The sequence below is a fragment of the Harpegnathos saltator genome, unplaced genomic scaffold, assembly GCF_003227715.2.
Source record: "Harpegnathos saltator strain DR-91 unplaced genomic scaffold, Hsal_v8.6 scaffold51, whole genome shotgun sequence".
Classification (NCBI taxonomy): Eukaryota; Metazoa; Arthropoda; class Insecta; order Hymenoptera; family Formicidae; genus Harpegnathos; species Harpegnathos saltator.
In genome coordinates, this window is record NW_020230327.1 from 1297724 (window position 1) to 1313423 (window position 15700).

Genomic DNA, 15700 nt, shown 5'->3' on the forward strand with positions numbered 1-15700 from the left:
AACTTGGATTCCTGGATCGCTCCAACTTCCGCGGGATCGTCTAACTTTCTATCTCGTTTACCGCGTATTGAACGTTGCGGCTCATGCTCACCGAAAACCTAAGCGCCGATGACGCTCGATTCGGCAAAAAAGCTAATTTCCACTCCCCTCCCCCCTTTGTCCCTTTGCCCACTCGAGTTGAAGCTCGCGTCTCACGCTCGTCGGTATTAATCGCGTGATAATATTCGGCGAATCGCGAGTCCTCCGACCGACAGGGAATAAATAATCGTTACTCGATGTGTACGCACCCCCCTTCGATAAAGCCGGGCGTTTATCGAAGCTTTTTTTTCCGCATTTTTAAAGCAAATTTACACATGCAAATATATCGAGCGCGTCGTATGATTCCAGTCACGAATGTTGCGCTATAATTAGTTGTTAATTGATACCGGACGCTTAACACGTCGACGCGTTTCACGTGTCGCCGCTCTAATTAAAATACATCGCGTGGGCGCGCTCTCGTGACGCACATTGCGTTGCATAAAAATAATTTCGTGTTTATTTCTCTCGGAGCGTGCTCTATTGGAAAAACGCGATGGGACGTTTTATTTATACAAATTTTGTTACTCGTAGTCAGTAACTTTGTTCGTAATTGCGAGCGAGCCATCCGACGGGGTATCTTTGATTTCGCTCGAAATTATTCAGCTTCGTCCAGATATTTTTCAGATCAGTAATATCAAATGGAAAATTGAAAGAAGATATACACCGGATTATATTGAATAATTATGCATGATGAGGTGGAGAATGATTGTGCGTAAAAATAATTGCCGATAGACGATAAATGTTACGCTCGCATAAATTACTACGTATTTCGCGTTCATTTCAAGCTTTCCATCGAGAGGAACGTTTGTGTCTCGGAATTTTTGTGTCGAGATATTTTTTAATTTCTCTCTCAAGCCCCCAGAAACGTTCATCGCGCACAAAAGAACTCCGTGTCGACTCGACTGTGATTGATGAATCAATTTCGAATCCGTCGCCTCGTTGGCTCGTCACGACTTGACTCCCGGCTTCGTGGATCGCAGAATTTGCCGATTCGATCGCGCGTTCGCGATTACCGAACGCAATTAGCTCGCGTTGTAAGCAAAACGGCACGTACCGAAATGAATTTCGCCCTTTACGCCGAGCCGCCCTTTCGCATCGCGACGAGAGTTTCCATTATGCGTGCGAAGGGTTGAAGGGCAACTACAGCAGCCGCATCGCTAATTAGGAGACTCGCTCGCTGCGCGAGCAGGACCCCGCTCCGCGGATCGTCGAGCCGGCATAATTAAATTCGAGCCCTTTAAGGAGCCGTCTTGACAACCCGCCCGGCGTGCGCCTCCCTTTTAATAGCGAGTTAACAATGGCGTGATTATAGGAGCGAACGAAAGAACGAAAGAATGAACGAACGAACGAACGGACGAACGAACGGACGGCCGGGCAACCTTACCGTATTTTTGAGACGACCGTGGGCGTGAATTCTAATTGGCGAAAGCCCAACTCCTGCGGCCTCACGTCCTCCAGGCTGCTGTACCTCACGTAACTACAAGCCGGCGTGGGGATGTCTGGAACAAAGGGTGGAAATTGAGCAGCCAGACTCAGCGAAGAAGAGCGTCGAGTGTGTATCTCGCGTAAGCCGCGGCGTAATTAATTCATTATCAGCGAAACCCTCGAACCGACAGCTCCGTGATTGCTGTTGTCATTCTTGAAAATTAATAATTTCGACGCAAACGCCGAATAGAACGCGACATAGGTCAGGGGAGGAAAGGTATATAGAGTTTGCAGCGCGATACACCGCGAGGAAGCTGCTCTCAAAATGTCCGGCCATTATCGAGCTTTTTGCACCATCGCATAATTGTACAGCTTTTTGCATAATTGCAATCTGCAGTGTATTCTTCGAGATTTCACTCGCTTAAAGGCGAACGGTCTACTTATTTTCGCGCTCGATAGCTTCGGCCCCAGCGTGCTAACGGGAGGGGGGAGGGGGAGGGGGAGGGGGGGGCGGAAAGAATCGCGACTGCGGAAGCGTGAAAAGTGCGGCGCGAGTGTGCTTTGGCGCATAATTTCCACCTGGCCGGCGTTTACGCGCGAAATTTTCGCTTGTGCGAGTTGTAAAAAAAGGAAGAGGGGAAAGAAAAATCCTATCTCAGCGAGACCGTCACGGGAAATTTCCCGATGCGCGTTTCTCGCTCCTGCGAAACGTGCCGTTTTTTTGTCCGACGTTCATTCTCGCTTCATTAACTGTGAATCAACGACGTACTACATTAAGAAAAAGAAAAGGATCGCCCCGCTGCCCCGCCGCACATCGCCGTGTGCAGGGAGGATGTCGAGTTACCAGGAGGAACGGGGAGGGCTGAAGCAGGCGGGAAGAAGGGAGTAATAGTCTGCGCGCGCGAAGGGGGTAGATTATAAAATCGATGAGACTCCTTCGAGCTCGCCAACTTTGTCCGGCTACTTTTTTTTTCTCTTGTTGCAAAAAATGGTAATTTCCCCCGCTGATTAACCCTTCCGGGCGCTGCGTCTGTCAAATCAAATCACCTTAAAGGTAAAGTCGCCAAATTTATTTCCCAATTTGTTGGGGGGAAAAACGGGAGGTATATATCGTCGTTCGGCAGAGCGCGCAGGCTTCGTGGGTAACGGAGTAGCGAGAACGATGGCCGTTTCTTCTTCTTCTTCCTTCTCCTCCTCCTCCTCGTCTTCTTCCTTTTCCAGAATAAATTCGACGAGACTTTTTGAGGGCCGAGGAATTCTCGAACCCCAAGACGGTTCTACGCTCACGCAACCTCTAACGAGAGCGATCACATCTGAAAAGTTGGAGAACGATCGGGGGGAGAATAACAGCTTCGCAACAGCGCGGTCGGTCGGTCGAGAAATGGCCGCCTTCTTTCACACAAACGCGCGGCCGGCGGCGTGGCTTTCACAAGCGGGATAACCCATGATCACTGGATTCCGACGGGATTGTTTGCTCGAAGCTTAATGAGCGCGGGCACTTTTCGAAAAGTTAGAAAACGATCGAAGAGAGAATAGAAGAGAGGAACGGATCGGTGGCGGGGGGACAGGAAGGCGGGGGTGACGGTAGGGCTGCGGAGGTGGTAAACCGCCGAGGTACTTCAATCAGCTCCCCAACTTTAACCGCGCTTCTGCCTTCCGGCTGGCAACTCTCGCTAATGAAAGCCGCGTGCAAACTCGCGCAAGAAGCCGCGCTCTCCTGTTGGACTTTGGTCTCGCGTATTAAAACGACGATAAATGATAAAGTCACGGGTGACGCCGTTTCGATGATTGAAGTCTCTCCTCAAGTCTAAAAGGCCGCGAAGCGTCGGCTCCCGTTACTTAACCGTCGGTCGGTTACTTTGCAACACCGAATCGCAAACTTCGGCCTTATTTATGCGCAAGTAATTACCCCCGCGTTTCCCCGCTTTTCGGCTGAACGCTGAGTCACTCTCGCATTGCGCGCTGTTGGCCGTAATTGTCACGAGAATATCGTCCCGATTGACGTCTTCGCCTCTTCCCGTTCCGGTGTCGCTCAGCAGTCGTCGTTGTGACTCGTCTACAACAACGGGATTACTTCGCAAAACGACATCCAGTAATCGGAGTGATTAACGGACGGCAGCCGCAATGAGTTAGCCGGTTTCTCTTCGTCGCCGCTGCTCCTTGTTTACAGAGGTTTAACCCAGACAGCGGAGTGATAGCGGGTCTAGCTGCGGGTCTTAGCCCTTCGAGGGACACGGCTGGTAATTTCAATTTAACCACCTTTTCTCTTCAATGCCGCGACGCGCCGGGCGTCGCCCGGCGAGACATTTATTGCCGCGATGAGGCATCGTCCGGGATTATTATGCGCTCCGGATGCATTCTTATGCGACGACGCTTAATCGTCGCTGTTCAACAGCCTCCTCCCTCCAGCCGGCCGCCATTAATCCTCGGAAGTCCTTCGTCGGAATCGCGACGGGATTCCGGAATCGCCGTCGCGAAATTAAAAGGCAAGCCGCGTTTCAGCGTCTGAACAAACCCCTTAAGAGGATGAACGCGGGAGAGACGATGTTTGTTCTATGCGGGAAGAAGGCGCTGGCGGTTTGCGCACGCATTACCGCGACTCTGATTAAATATTGCAGGAACTTTCGAGCGATGTTCGAATCCCGTTCGGTTAATCCCGTTAATGCATCTAAATTGCGGGTCGTTATCTCTGCGATCTAATTACAGCGAATGTCAAATAAGCACAAACACATAATTGAGATAACGCAGTCGCCTTTCCAGGCACTGTTGTTACTTTACGCGTACACAGCTCAAGCGAACATCGCACTTCTCCGATTTAACGTTAATCATCAAATCAGTGGCTCAATTTATTAGACATCTCCGTTTTAATACGAGTATATAATTTCGTTCGAAATCAAACTCCATTTCTTCCGTGTGCCACCCAAAAAGAAAAAAAAGTAATTTCAGAATAAGCGAAATCATCTAAATTTTAAAGGATTTTATTTTTATATATATAACCTCAAGAGAATTCCTCTGAGATTAAGAGGAAAATATTATAAGCACGTTATTCTTAAAGTTAGAGGTATTATGTGTATAATGCAAATCTTATTGATTTTAATATAAATTTCCTGTTATACACAGATCATTTAATCTTTTTTTGAGAGGATTATTATTTATTCCTACTGTACTTTATTCTTACTGGTTATACTAGTTAATTTGAAAAAATTATTATAATATATATCGAAAAGTAATACATGTGTATAGATGTATACTTCTGGTTCCAGTTCTACAATAAGTAGGCACGAATGAAATAAGATCATCGTAACAAATAAATTTCCAATCAGTTTTGTTATGGATTTCACAACTACAAAGATGTTCATCATAACCAATTGTATGAAACACTGTTAAAAGAAAGAATATATTATTCGATTTTTTGCAATAGATTATAAACTGTACTTGACCAAATATGAGTAAATTATCTTTGTTATATGTTACAGCAACATACATACCTTTTTTAATAAGCGTTCCAAATATTCTGACTATTCTGATTATGAGCATAAGATTAATTTTTCGTTCATATCTGAAGATAGAGCATGACTGAACAAAAGAACATTCGAATCAACATATTCCTCTTCTTATAAGAGGAAAATTAATTGATGTAAGAGGAAATCCTCTTGGAATAAGAGGAAAACAGTTAGAATAATATCTAATAAATTTTAAATGAATGATTCACTTTAATCGCTTTATCGAAAGAAGAATCCTTTTTTTACAAAAGACTTCACTTAGAATATGAGACTATGGGAAAAATCACTTTACAAAGAGAATACTCTTTTCGGGTATGTCCTGCAATTCGGCATAAAGAGCGTAACTAGAGTTCTCCCTGTTCCGGTAACAAATTCATCGCGCAGAATGATGTGTTCTCCGAATTCGCATTTTCACGGGAGTTTCCTAACGCGACATTGCGACAAATAATCGCGTTTCACGTGATTGCATGCCGCTCTTAAATCGTCGAGCTCCATTTAGCGTTCACCGCTAACCGACCCCGACATGCTAAGAGCTTTCGTCTACTCTTTCCAAGGCTTTAAAGCTCTCGCGCGGAACGACCGCCAACCAGATCGCCCAGGTCGTCTGGAAGTAACAACAGCAGCGACGGCGATAACAATTTCTCGATTGACTCGACCACACGTGGCCGGGGAATAAAATCGTTTCAGCGGAAATCGGGACTACCATTAGAGAAATAAGCCAAGAAACGAATGTATTGAGAGCATATCAATCAAGACAGCGCACAAATAGAATGCCTCCAAAAGAAATGTCCAGCGCGAGATAGAGGGTGTTTGAAAAAATGGTTCAGGACTTGAAGGGCAGGTAATACTCATAAAATGGTGGAAGAAGTCTCAATAAACATAGATCGGAAAATTAACCGGAAAAGTCCAGAATCTTTTGGAAACGAAAAATTTTGAAGATTAATCAGATCAACCTGAGAAGAAAAGTCAAATAGCATTTTGCACAAATAGTTATTAAGTTATTAATGATTGATCATATATATATATATATATATATATATCTAGAGGCCTTTTAACTGATAACTTGAAAATTTGCGTATTTAATTGCAAAATGGTAAGGAACTTTTTTGTTCAGGATAACTTAATCTACAATTATATGTTGGCTATTCTATTTAGCGATAGATATGAGTATATATTGAATTTTGAATCCTGAATCTTGAACCTGTCGCTAAGCACAATATCCGTCATATAATTGTAAATTAGGTCATTCTAAAGAAAAAAGTCCTTTATCATTTTGCAAATAAGTAATACACAAATTTTCAAATTATCAATTAAATAAACCTCTAAATGTGATGTATTAATGATTTTCAATCATTAATAATTTAATAACTATTGTGATTCTTGCAAAATTTTGGCACATGACTTTTCTTCTCAGTTTTATCTGATTAATTTTCACAATTTTTCGTTTCCGAAAGATCCCGAATATATATATATATATATATATATATACTATTAGACTTATGAACAATTATTTATTTTAGTTAAAACAAGTGACTTCTGGTACTTTTGTATTCTCTGATGTAATTTGTCTATCTACGTCATTTTGGTGAATGAAGTATCATGTTTCAAAGGAATCCTTAAAAAAGCTCCTTTGCTCCTGCTTGAAGTGTAAACAAACATCTATTTTCTTCCCATTTCTACACACGCTTCAGCGAGCAATTGTTAGTTACATATTCTCGTGAACAATGAACAGTTGCAGAGAGCCATCATAAAGTTTTCACGGTACGGTAAGAATGACGTCGTATTATTCTAATCAAGAAATTGCAAAAAGGCATTTCATGTATGGCCGTGCAGCAGAAGCGAGTCACTTGCTTTAATTAAAATAAGTAACTGTTCGTAACTCCGACAATATTAATTTTTTTACCCATGTTCATTAAGACTTTCTTCTTCCATTTTGTGAATACTATCTGTCTCTAAAGTCCTGAATCCTTTCTTTATAATAATCTGTACAAATTTTTCGCAAAAATGGAAGATACTTAAACTTATATAAAAAGTAAAAGATGACATCTATTTATTATAATACAATGTCTCTCTCTCTCTCTCTCTCTCTCTCTCTCTCTCTCTCTCTCTCTCTCTCTCTCTCTCTCTCTCTCTCTCTCTCTCTCTCTCTCTAGTTTTCTAATTAAAGTAAAAACATTAGTTGCTGGAAAACCTAAATTGGGGAAGGGGGTAAAGGGTAAAGGGATGCAGTATGGTTTAGATTATACTGTTGCGTTGTGATGTGCGAATATTTGAAAAGCCGCTGTTGCCAGAAATACGACGGTGGCGAGCGATAAAAATAATTGTCCGTGTAGTAACAACCAGCGTGTTAACTGCAGCTCACTGCAAGATGGCGGCGGAAACAAAAGGCTGGGAATGACGTTGTTTACGAGCGCCGATTGTTTTAAAAAGCGACGAGAGAGCATCGCTACCGGCGGTCTCGGGAGGGCGAGAGAACGAAAGGAAGAGAGAGAGAGAGAGAGAGAGAGAGAGAGAGAGAGAGAGAGAGAGAGAGTAAAGCACAGCGGGAGGAAGGGAAGAGAAGGATGGAGCACAAAGAGGGTCGAACTCGAGAGGGGGGACAAAAGAGGGTGAGGGTCTCCTCCATTCGAGCTTGGAAGACGCCGGAGCTGGAGTGAGCTCGATCGCATTATTGGTCGGGATTAAAAAGCATTCTCGAGGCGATTGTTTGTAATTCTAATGAAAAAGCCGCACGATAAAGGAATCAACGAATCGAACGTCGGAAATTCACGCCCGACTTCCGCGAACTGCGATTTCAAGCGGCATTGGGGATTCAACCCCTTCGCGTTTTCAGTGTTCCAAGTTACGGACATGCTTCCTTTCTCCTCCAACTGCGTGCACAATGATATTTCATAAATATTTATCATTACACATTCACATCTATTAGCATTATATTAATATTTATTATTATTCCCCTTACTTCCAAATCTCATCGCAGATTTCCCAAAACCAAGGTTCCCCATCGATATAGATTAATTTCCACTTTAACGCAAACGTAAAAATCGATACTTTTACATTTAAATAACGTGCTGATCAATCCCTCCTACTAAGCGCGATAATTTCCTCTTCCCAGCGGTTTTTCTTTCGAGTCGCTACGACGTCTGGAAGCGGAGCTTTCGACGATTGTGCACGATATTGCGTCTTCCCCCATTCCACCGTCCAGACAAGCGTGGTCGCCTCGACCACGTGGTCACTTTGACCACGCGGTCGCCTCGGCTACTCCGGTCATTCATTTCAATTGCAGAAACAAGTATAGCGTGAAACAAACGTAGTACGCCGGCGCGATAGCAAGTGCTGGCGCACTTGCGCGTTCGCAATGGCGCGAATGTCGAGCCGAGACTAATCATATCGCTAACTTCTGTCTCGCTACAAGTTAACACAGCGACGCAAAATGCAAAGTAATTCCTTCGCACGCTCTCCCACACGCGTCTGCGTGTAATCTTTCATTATTTGGAAGATTTGGAAGAGACTAGAATTATGATTAATTGAAGCACAGTACACTCGATCCCTACACAATCACACGATCGTACTTCACCATTCGCGAAATCGTTTAAAAACATTTTGCTTTTAATATTTGCATAAAATATATCCTAAAAAATTCTCTTATTTAAAAATTCATAACATAAAAGTTCAGATATTTTGCATAAAAGAGTATCGTAAATTGTGTTGTGTGCAAGTTAGCATCATTATTAGACCCGACGTTAAATTAGTCGCAGAGATATGCATAAATTATTCTGCGTATTGGATACTCTATGCCACGGCACGAACTTTCTTTTGGATCAACCTGTATGTACGGAACATAGCGGATACGAGGAACTTCACTTACTTGAAGCTATGATTATTTCAAGATGCACTCACAAAAATTGGCTGCCGCGTACCCTTTTCCAGCGTTTCCGCCCTGCTGTGCTTTTCCAGGACATTTCCAGGCAACGGCCATATACGTCTCGGAGAGCGTCGATATATCGAATGACTTTTGCTCAAATCTCACACACACGCACAATCGATCAAAAAGATTAATTATTAATATTTTATCCAGGCGCTGTAAATTTTCAAAGGGAACACGTCGCAGTAGATTGATTCTTCGCGAATATATTAAAAATTGACAACCGAGTATGGAAATGTGAAAAATCAGCTCCCTCGAAAGAGAAAAGGAAAAGGCTTTTGCTTTAATTCTCTTAATGCAAAATCCCCTGGAATCCATTTAAAAAGGAAATGAAGCTTTCATTATCAACTCGCACATTCGAAGCTTCCTCGTCGCTGCGATGTGATCTTCCACGTCAAATGTCCCAGTAATTACGCTCGGATCTAAATTTTCTCAAAGAGAAAAGTCCGCGCGCGGAAAGTTAATCAAAGAATTCTTGCCAAGTTTAACATCGCCGAGCAAGAATGTCGAAACACCCGTCCAGTTCGGAAACGTTGCGACACATTTTTACCTGTGCCGTAAAAATCGTAAACGTCCTGCACACGTCGGGCGGTAAATTCAAACTATACTACAATCAGAGAAAGATTGCAAAGTCAGCGAATGACGGGAGGAAGCAGTCGAAGTGAAGAAAGGACGATGCCTTGGTGTACGGTGTGATCAAGGACAGGAATAAAGGAGGATTGCTTCCATGCTTTCTAGGTTGCATCTCGAGAACAGTTAATCCGATGCTGACATTGATTCCTTCCGGATGGAACTGTGCTTCCGGATGACGATATCTCCGAGTAGTCTGTGCGAAATCTCGTTTCGATCCATATCGCTGATTTACTCGTTCCGATCCAATCGGAATCGAGATATGAGCGTTTGGTCTGATTAAGTTAATCGCATAAAGAGGCGCTCCAGCTCCACTTGTCTTTTGCGTTTCGGAAAAATTTCCAAGAAACAGTACACACTCGCCGACAGTTTTGCTCGTGACACGATTTATTCAACCCAACTGTTCAGCAGGACCTCGAGATACTCCGCGTGTCCTCATAAATCATGGCTACCCCGGACCAGCTTTTGTATGTTGCATACAATTTATTTATTTCTACGTTTCTTGATCTACGTTTATTGATTTTGCCGTGAACGTCACCTCATCGTATCTCCCGCATCAATTTACACACACACACATAATCGGGATCGTCGATAATGCATAAAGGATAATAATACACAGGGGAACAAACGTGATTTCGAACGATGGAAATATTTTGAGCGTTTTAAGCAAATCCTTTTAGTGACCGGCCGACAAATTTATCCCGCGAATATTGCATTTTTCATGCGCTGAATTTTGCAAAGACATAACTACCCTCTGCTTATTTATTCGTTTATTTATCGCGGCTATTTTTCACGATCCCGCCATCGTTTCGCATCCCGCCTACGATGGAAAATAGATCGCCGCATCCGGTCGAGAGTCTGTGCGAGGCTTGCATCCTCGAGGAGGATGATAAACAACGGCCGGCGTATTGACGGGAAATAAATCGGCGAGGACCTCTTCGATCCTCCTCTCTCGGCTCGCTTTCGATCCCTTTTGTCGGCAACATCAGAAAGCATCAACAAATCTGTCGAGACACCCGCGCAGCTTCGATTCTTGCCGCTGGCCGCCCAACGCTTCCGGTTCGCAGCGCGCGTTTACGACTCATCGCGTCGCGAGCGAGCGCGCCTGTATGATTCCCGCGCATCCGATAGATTTATTTTAATGGAGAGACCACCGGACTCATCATACCGGCGAAAATTTATTAGCGCCGGGATACGCGCGGAGGACCTCCGCGGATTGGAAAATCTATGAACCAAAACGCACCTCGTTGCCGACGCGTCCTGGAAAACGCTTAAGCTTGCGAAATTCGCAAATTAAAGAGGCTTATGCTGTCACGCGAATTACACGGCGATTTTCCGGTGCTTCCGAATTATAAATTACATTTCAACAGGCAATTATTTTCGACACATGCATGCGCACACGCATACGCGCAAGCATATCGCTCTTCACTGTTACGTGCTTTCCCGAAAAATCTTTCTCCCTCCATCGATACCTCTTGTGCGAGAGAGAGAGAGAGAGAGAGAGAGAGAGAGGAAAGCTTTAGGCATGAAAAATCGATCGGCTTCGATATCTTACTCGCGTTCGAGTGTAATTATTGAAAACGCGTTATTATTAAAAAGTGTTGGAGGAAAAACTGTTAGGGAAAAATAAATTGCTGCTAATTATCTCTTTTTTCCAATTCCACTCCGTCGTTGCTAAAGCAAGTCCGCCTATTAGCGTAGAAATGGCTGCCACTAAGTGCTTTTTAGCTGGTAATCGATTTAAGAGAGCTTGATAATTTTCTGATGAGCGCCGCTTTTTAGCCTTAAAAGCGGTGCGCGATTAATTGTGCCGAAATTACGTGCGTCGCCGGGAGAAGCCGGGAAAATTAGATATTCTACCTATGCTTATTAACCGCTTTACTTCTATTTCGAGAATTTCGCGACCGGTCGCCCCGTCAATTAGAGTTTCTACGTGAACGTGGCTGTAGACACGGACGTTGCTCTTGGACGTGGACGTTAATACACATCGCCGGGTCGACGTCGATCGATGTGTAGACGAAGACGCTGTGTAGTGTCATCACGTTGTCCACGCAAGGATGTCGGACAAGGACTCCGCCAAAGTGGACCGGCAGGATCTCTGTTGACGGACGGAACGTGTTTCGCTTACCAACCGGCCTTTGATCACGTGATTTCCTCTGATCGACAGTAATCATCCTTCCTGGCGGCGCCTCGGTGATACCCGATTGTTGTTGGTGAGATTTTTGTTCCTCTGAATCACTTTTGCCAAGTGGATCTCAATGCCGAAATATGGAGAGGCAAATCGAAAGAAATAAGCTTCGCGACATTTGACGCTGTAATTGTAAGTGTAATTGGTTTTTTTTAAATGAAACTGCACCATTGGAAATAGAAAGGAAATAGGACATAAAAAAGGAAAAAAATACCAAAATACCAGCAGTATTATTCCGTGTAAGCGCGTTTTATTCACCGAAATGTGCAGTTTTGAGAGATTAACCGTGCGCGAAAAAAATGTCTCTGTGATGTTTACTCATGAAAAAAGAAAAAGATAGGTAAAATAGGTAATGACGGAACGCATTGACGCGACGCGGCGCGTCATTTGGATAAAAATTCCCGTCAGTGACAGGACGGCCTCTTCGCATAAATCCCCTTTGTCTGGCGTTTATAATAAAGCGATAAAGCGGTCGGCATTGACTTCTGCGCCACTATTCTTCCATTATGCTGCGATTTGTATTACATCGCGCGTGTATCAGCGAGACAATAGCGCGTATCGCTACACGAGGAGCGCGCGTCACGCGTGCGCGCGTGCGATCGTTAATAAAGCCCGGCTGCTATGCATTTTACAACATCACATCATATTTCCGACAAAGCGATGAAAAAAGAGCGCCCGGCATTGTGAAGCAGCATTCGAATGAAAGAATTAATTTTAATTCCGTAAGAACTTTTTCCCGCGAAAACTTCGTTTATTTATGCAGGCATTAAAAATATTTTCGAAACATTCGTAGGGAGACGCCTTTGTTCATGAGTTTATAGATAAAGCTTACGTTGAAATGACGTCACAGGGGAGCTGTTTTTGTGCGGTCTCTCTATTAAACATGTTTACTCGAATCTTTCAGCTGAAAATATTCGACAAAAAATTCATCTGAAATTTGCGTTACACATTTTATTTTAAGAGGCAGGTTAGAGAGACAAAGAGAAAGAGAGAGAGAGAGAGAGAGAGAAGGAGGGAGGCGGAGGGAGAGAAAAGAAAATGTTTTTATGTTATGAAATAATTGTGATAATGCACAATACAGTGGAAAAAGGTACACTTTAAAAAAATTGAAGTTTATACAGAATGACTCACAAAACTTTTTATAGTTCGATATCTCGGAAATTATTTCATCGATTTTAACGATTTAACTCTTGAATTCTGTGAATCTATGAGGCGTCTTCAATCCATATCACAAAAGGGCTACATAAAAGTCTAATGGTGCCGGCTAGGAGAAATAATATTAATGATATATTTACTTTCGTGTCACAGACACACACATACACACAAACATAGCTATGATTTTCATAATGTTACTGCATAAATAGTAGCTCGAAATTGAAGAGATTTTCATGAATACTTGAGTTGAACTTAATGAAAGTACAGAACTTAATGTATAACAGTGTTTATTTATATTTCTTTCTGAAGAAGAAAGTTATATTTTTAACCCCCGGCGACGAAAGAGAATATGAAGCGAAGGTGTTTGCGCTTCAGTAACTCCCGGAATGTTATCAAACGTTAAGAATAATTTGTTAATTCGGATAAATAAATTTTTACAAGTCCGTGGTGGACATTTTGGATATTTAATAAATTGGATAAATTAGAGCAGAGTGTTGTGATTTTCATTTCGTGTGATTATTCGCGAGCGCTTCATGTAGGTACAAGTCGAAACTTCACACCGTAATTTTGTGTAGAAATTAAAATTAATGCCTATCCCAATCCTCCCTCCCCCACACGCTCCTCACAAACGGGGTTAGGAGGCTAACCTCAATTCAAGTTTAAAGATCGCTCAGACCCACGCGATTCAAGACCTGTAAAGCTTTAAAATCGATGAAATAGTTTGCGAGATATCAAGTTATAAATAGTTACGTGGGCTACCCTGCATTTTATAATCATATGCTTTTAAAGTTTATCTGAACATTTTAAAAACATTAGCTTGTTGCTTGTTATTTGCAAAACCCAGAAGAATAACTCTTCTATGTGGATTAAATGTGATTTCAAAATTCCATACGCACCGTAACTATGAAAATGGAAAAAATTGCATGGAATTATTTTCATCTCTGTTCAAAAATTATGAAATGTATTCGAGACTAATTTTGTCCTTTGAATACGATCTTATTCTTTGTCTCTCGCGTTACACATCGTTTCCACATGTAGAGAACATGTAATAAAACTAATGTTTACCCCCTTCCTATTTCAATTTTTTAATGGAAAAGACCCGGGCAACCTCATATATATATCTGTACGGAGCAGACGCCTTTGCAACTTTGCCGCAAAATTTCTAAAGCGGAGATTGGGAATTTTGCTTCCATGCACATCAATCGGCGACGTCGAGAGAGTGGAAAGATTAAACGAACGAAATAGAACCTGCGATTGCAGCTTTCTTTATCGCCAAAATGTATATATATATATATAGAATGTTCGGGATCTTTTGGAAACGGAAAAGTGTGAATCAGATTAATCAGATCAAACTGAGAAGAGAAATTATGTATTATTTTGCAAAAATCGCAATAATCATTAAATTATTAATGATTAAAAATAACCATATTTGAGGGCTCTTTCAATTGATAACTTGAAAATTTGCATTATATATATATATAGATAGATAGATAGATACATATATAGATGTATATATATATATATACATATATAGATACATATACATATATATATATATACATACGTACATACACACATATACCAGATATATCTGACCACCCGTCCACTTCGATTATTTTGTAAACGCGACATTTTAGAAAAAAATGTATCAGAGAAAAGTTGTATGGCTTTAAGGGGAACATAAAACAATTATATCAGTTTGTTTACAGATGGTGTCACTTTCGAGATATTCACTGATCATTACTTTTCTTAAATAGAAATCCAAATCTTTTATTACGTCATCTTTTTCCACCAATTAATTTGAGCAACTTTTGTCCGAAACATTCTTTTATTTATCTAATATTTTTTTAGATATTTAAGGAAAACTTGGTAATTTTTCAATATTTAACTTACGATATCTTGCTAACTATTTGTCGGAAGAAAAAATAATGCTAGACTTTTCTATTCTATTTGGTCTCAAGAATATATTGTTATAATAGTGCTCTAACTTTTGTTAACCTATCGACTTTTGGAAATTTCAAAATCATCAAATTCATCATTTTGTCTAAAACGTTTCTCCCAAAATGCTTAGTCTTTGAAAGAAAAGGGGTGTACGGGTCGTCTCAGACACCCAGTATATACACATACACGCGCACGCGCTCGAGTATGTATATATGATATATATATATATATATATATATATAATTTTTTAATTCTCTTTTGCAACACCAAGAAATGTTACAGCGAAAAAGAGAGAGAGAGAGAGAGAGAGAGAGAAGAGGAAAAGGGTGCGATTTTGCGCATTAGTCGACGTAAAAGCCGGCGTATTCGCAATCGTCCGGAAGACTCCGGCGCGTATTCGCCGACCCGTAAACTTCGATAAAGCCTAACCTTAGAGGTGATAAGGTCGCAGGTCTCGAAGGGTGTGGCTTATCAGGCCTTCGCCTTGGACTAACCCTTCCTGCGGGACTCGCAGCTTTTTAACGAAGACCGCCATGGCACGTCGAACGTGCGTCTGGCTACGTCTGGTAGGCTATGAAATGCGGCCGCCGCCGGTTTGTTGCTGCAAAATCAATATCGCTCTCCGCACCCCCTTTCACCTCCTCCTCCCGCTGCCCTCCCTTTTCCCTCTTGCCGCCGCAAACCTCTCTCTCTCTCTCTCTCTCTCTCTCTCTCTCTCTCTCTCTCTCTCTCTCTTTCTCTTTCCCTCTCTCGCTTTTCTTCCCGCGCTTTCTGCCTTCCGCTCGCATCCGGAAACACCGCGAGAGGCGGCTCAAAACACGAATACCAGATAAGGATTATGAAACAGTAATAAAGAAA

At 42.3% G+C, this 15700-nt stretch overlaps 1 protein-coding gene across 8 annotated transcripts in view; it reads right to left on the minus strand.

The window, feature by feature from the left end:
- The window catches only part of LOC105182170 (uncharacterized), a 110300-nt gene that overhangs the window by 60471 nt on the left and 34129 nt on the right, over positions 1 to 15700 (minus strand). For 7 of the 8 annotated variants that reach the window (XM_025302751.1, XM_025302754.1, XM_025302753.1 and 4 more), the window contains one exon: positions 1463 to 1577. The exons of the other annotated variant lie outside the window; for it this stretch is intronic. In XM_025302751.1, the coding sequence (XP_025158536.1) occupies positions 1463 to 1577 (115 nt within the window). The remainder of the gene's footprint in view (positions 1 to 1462; positions 1578 to 15700) is intronic. 8 annotated transcript variants of the gene reach the window in all.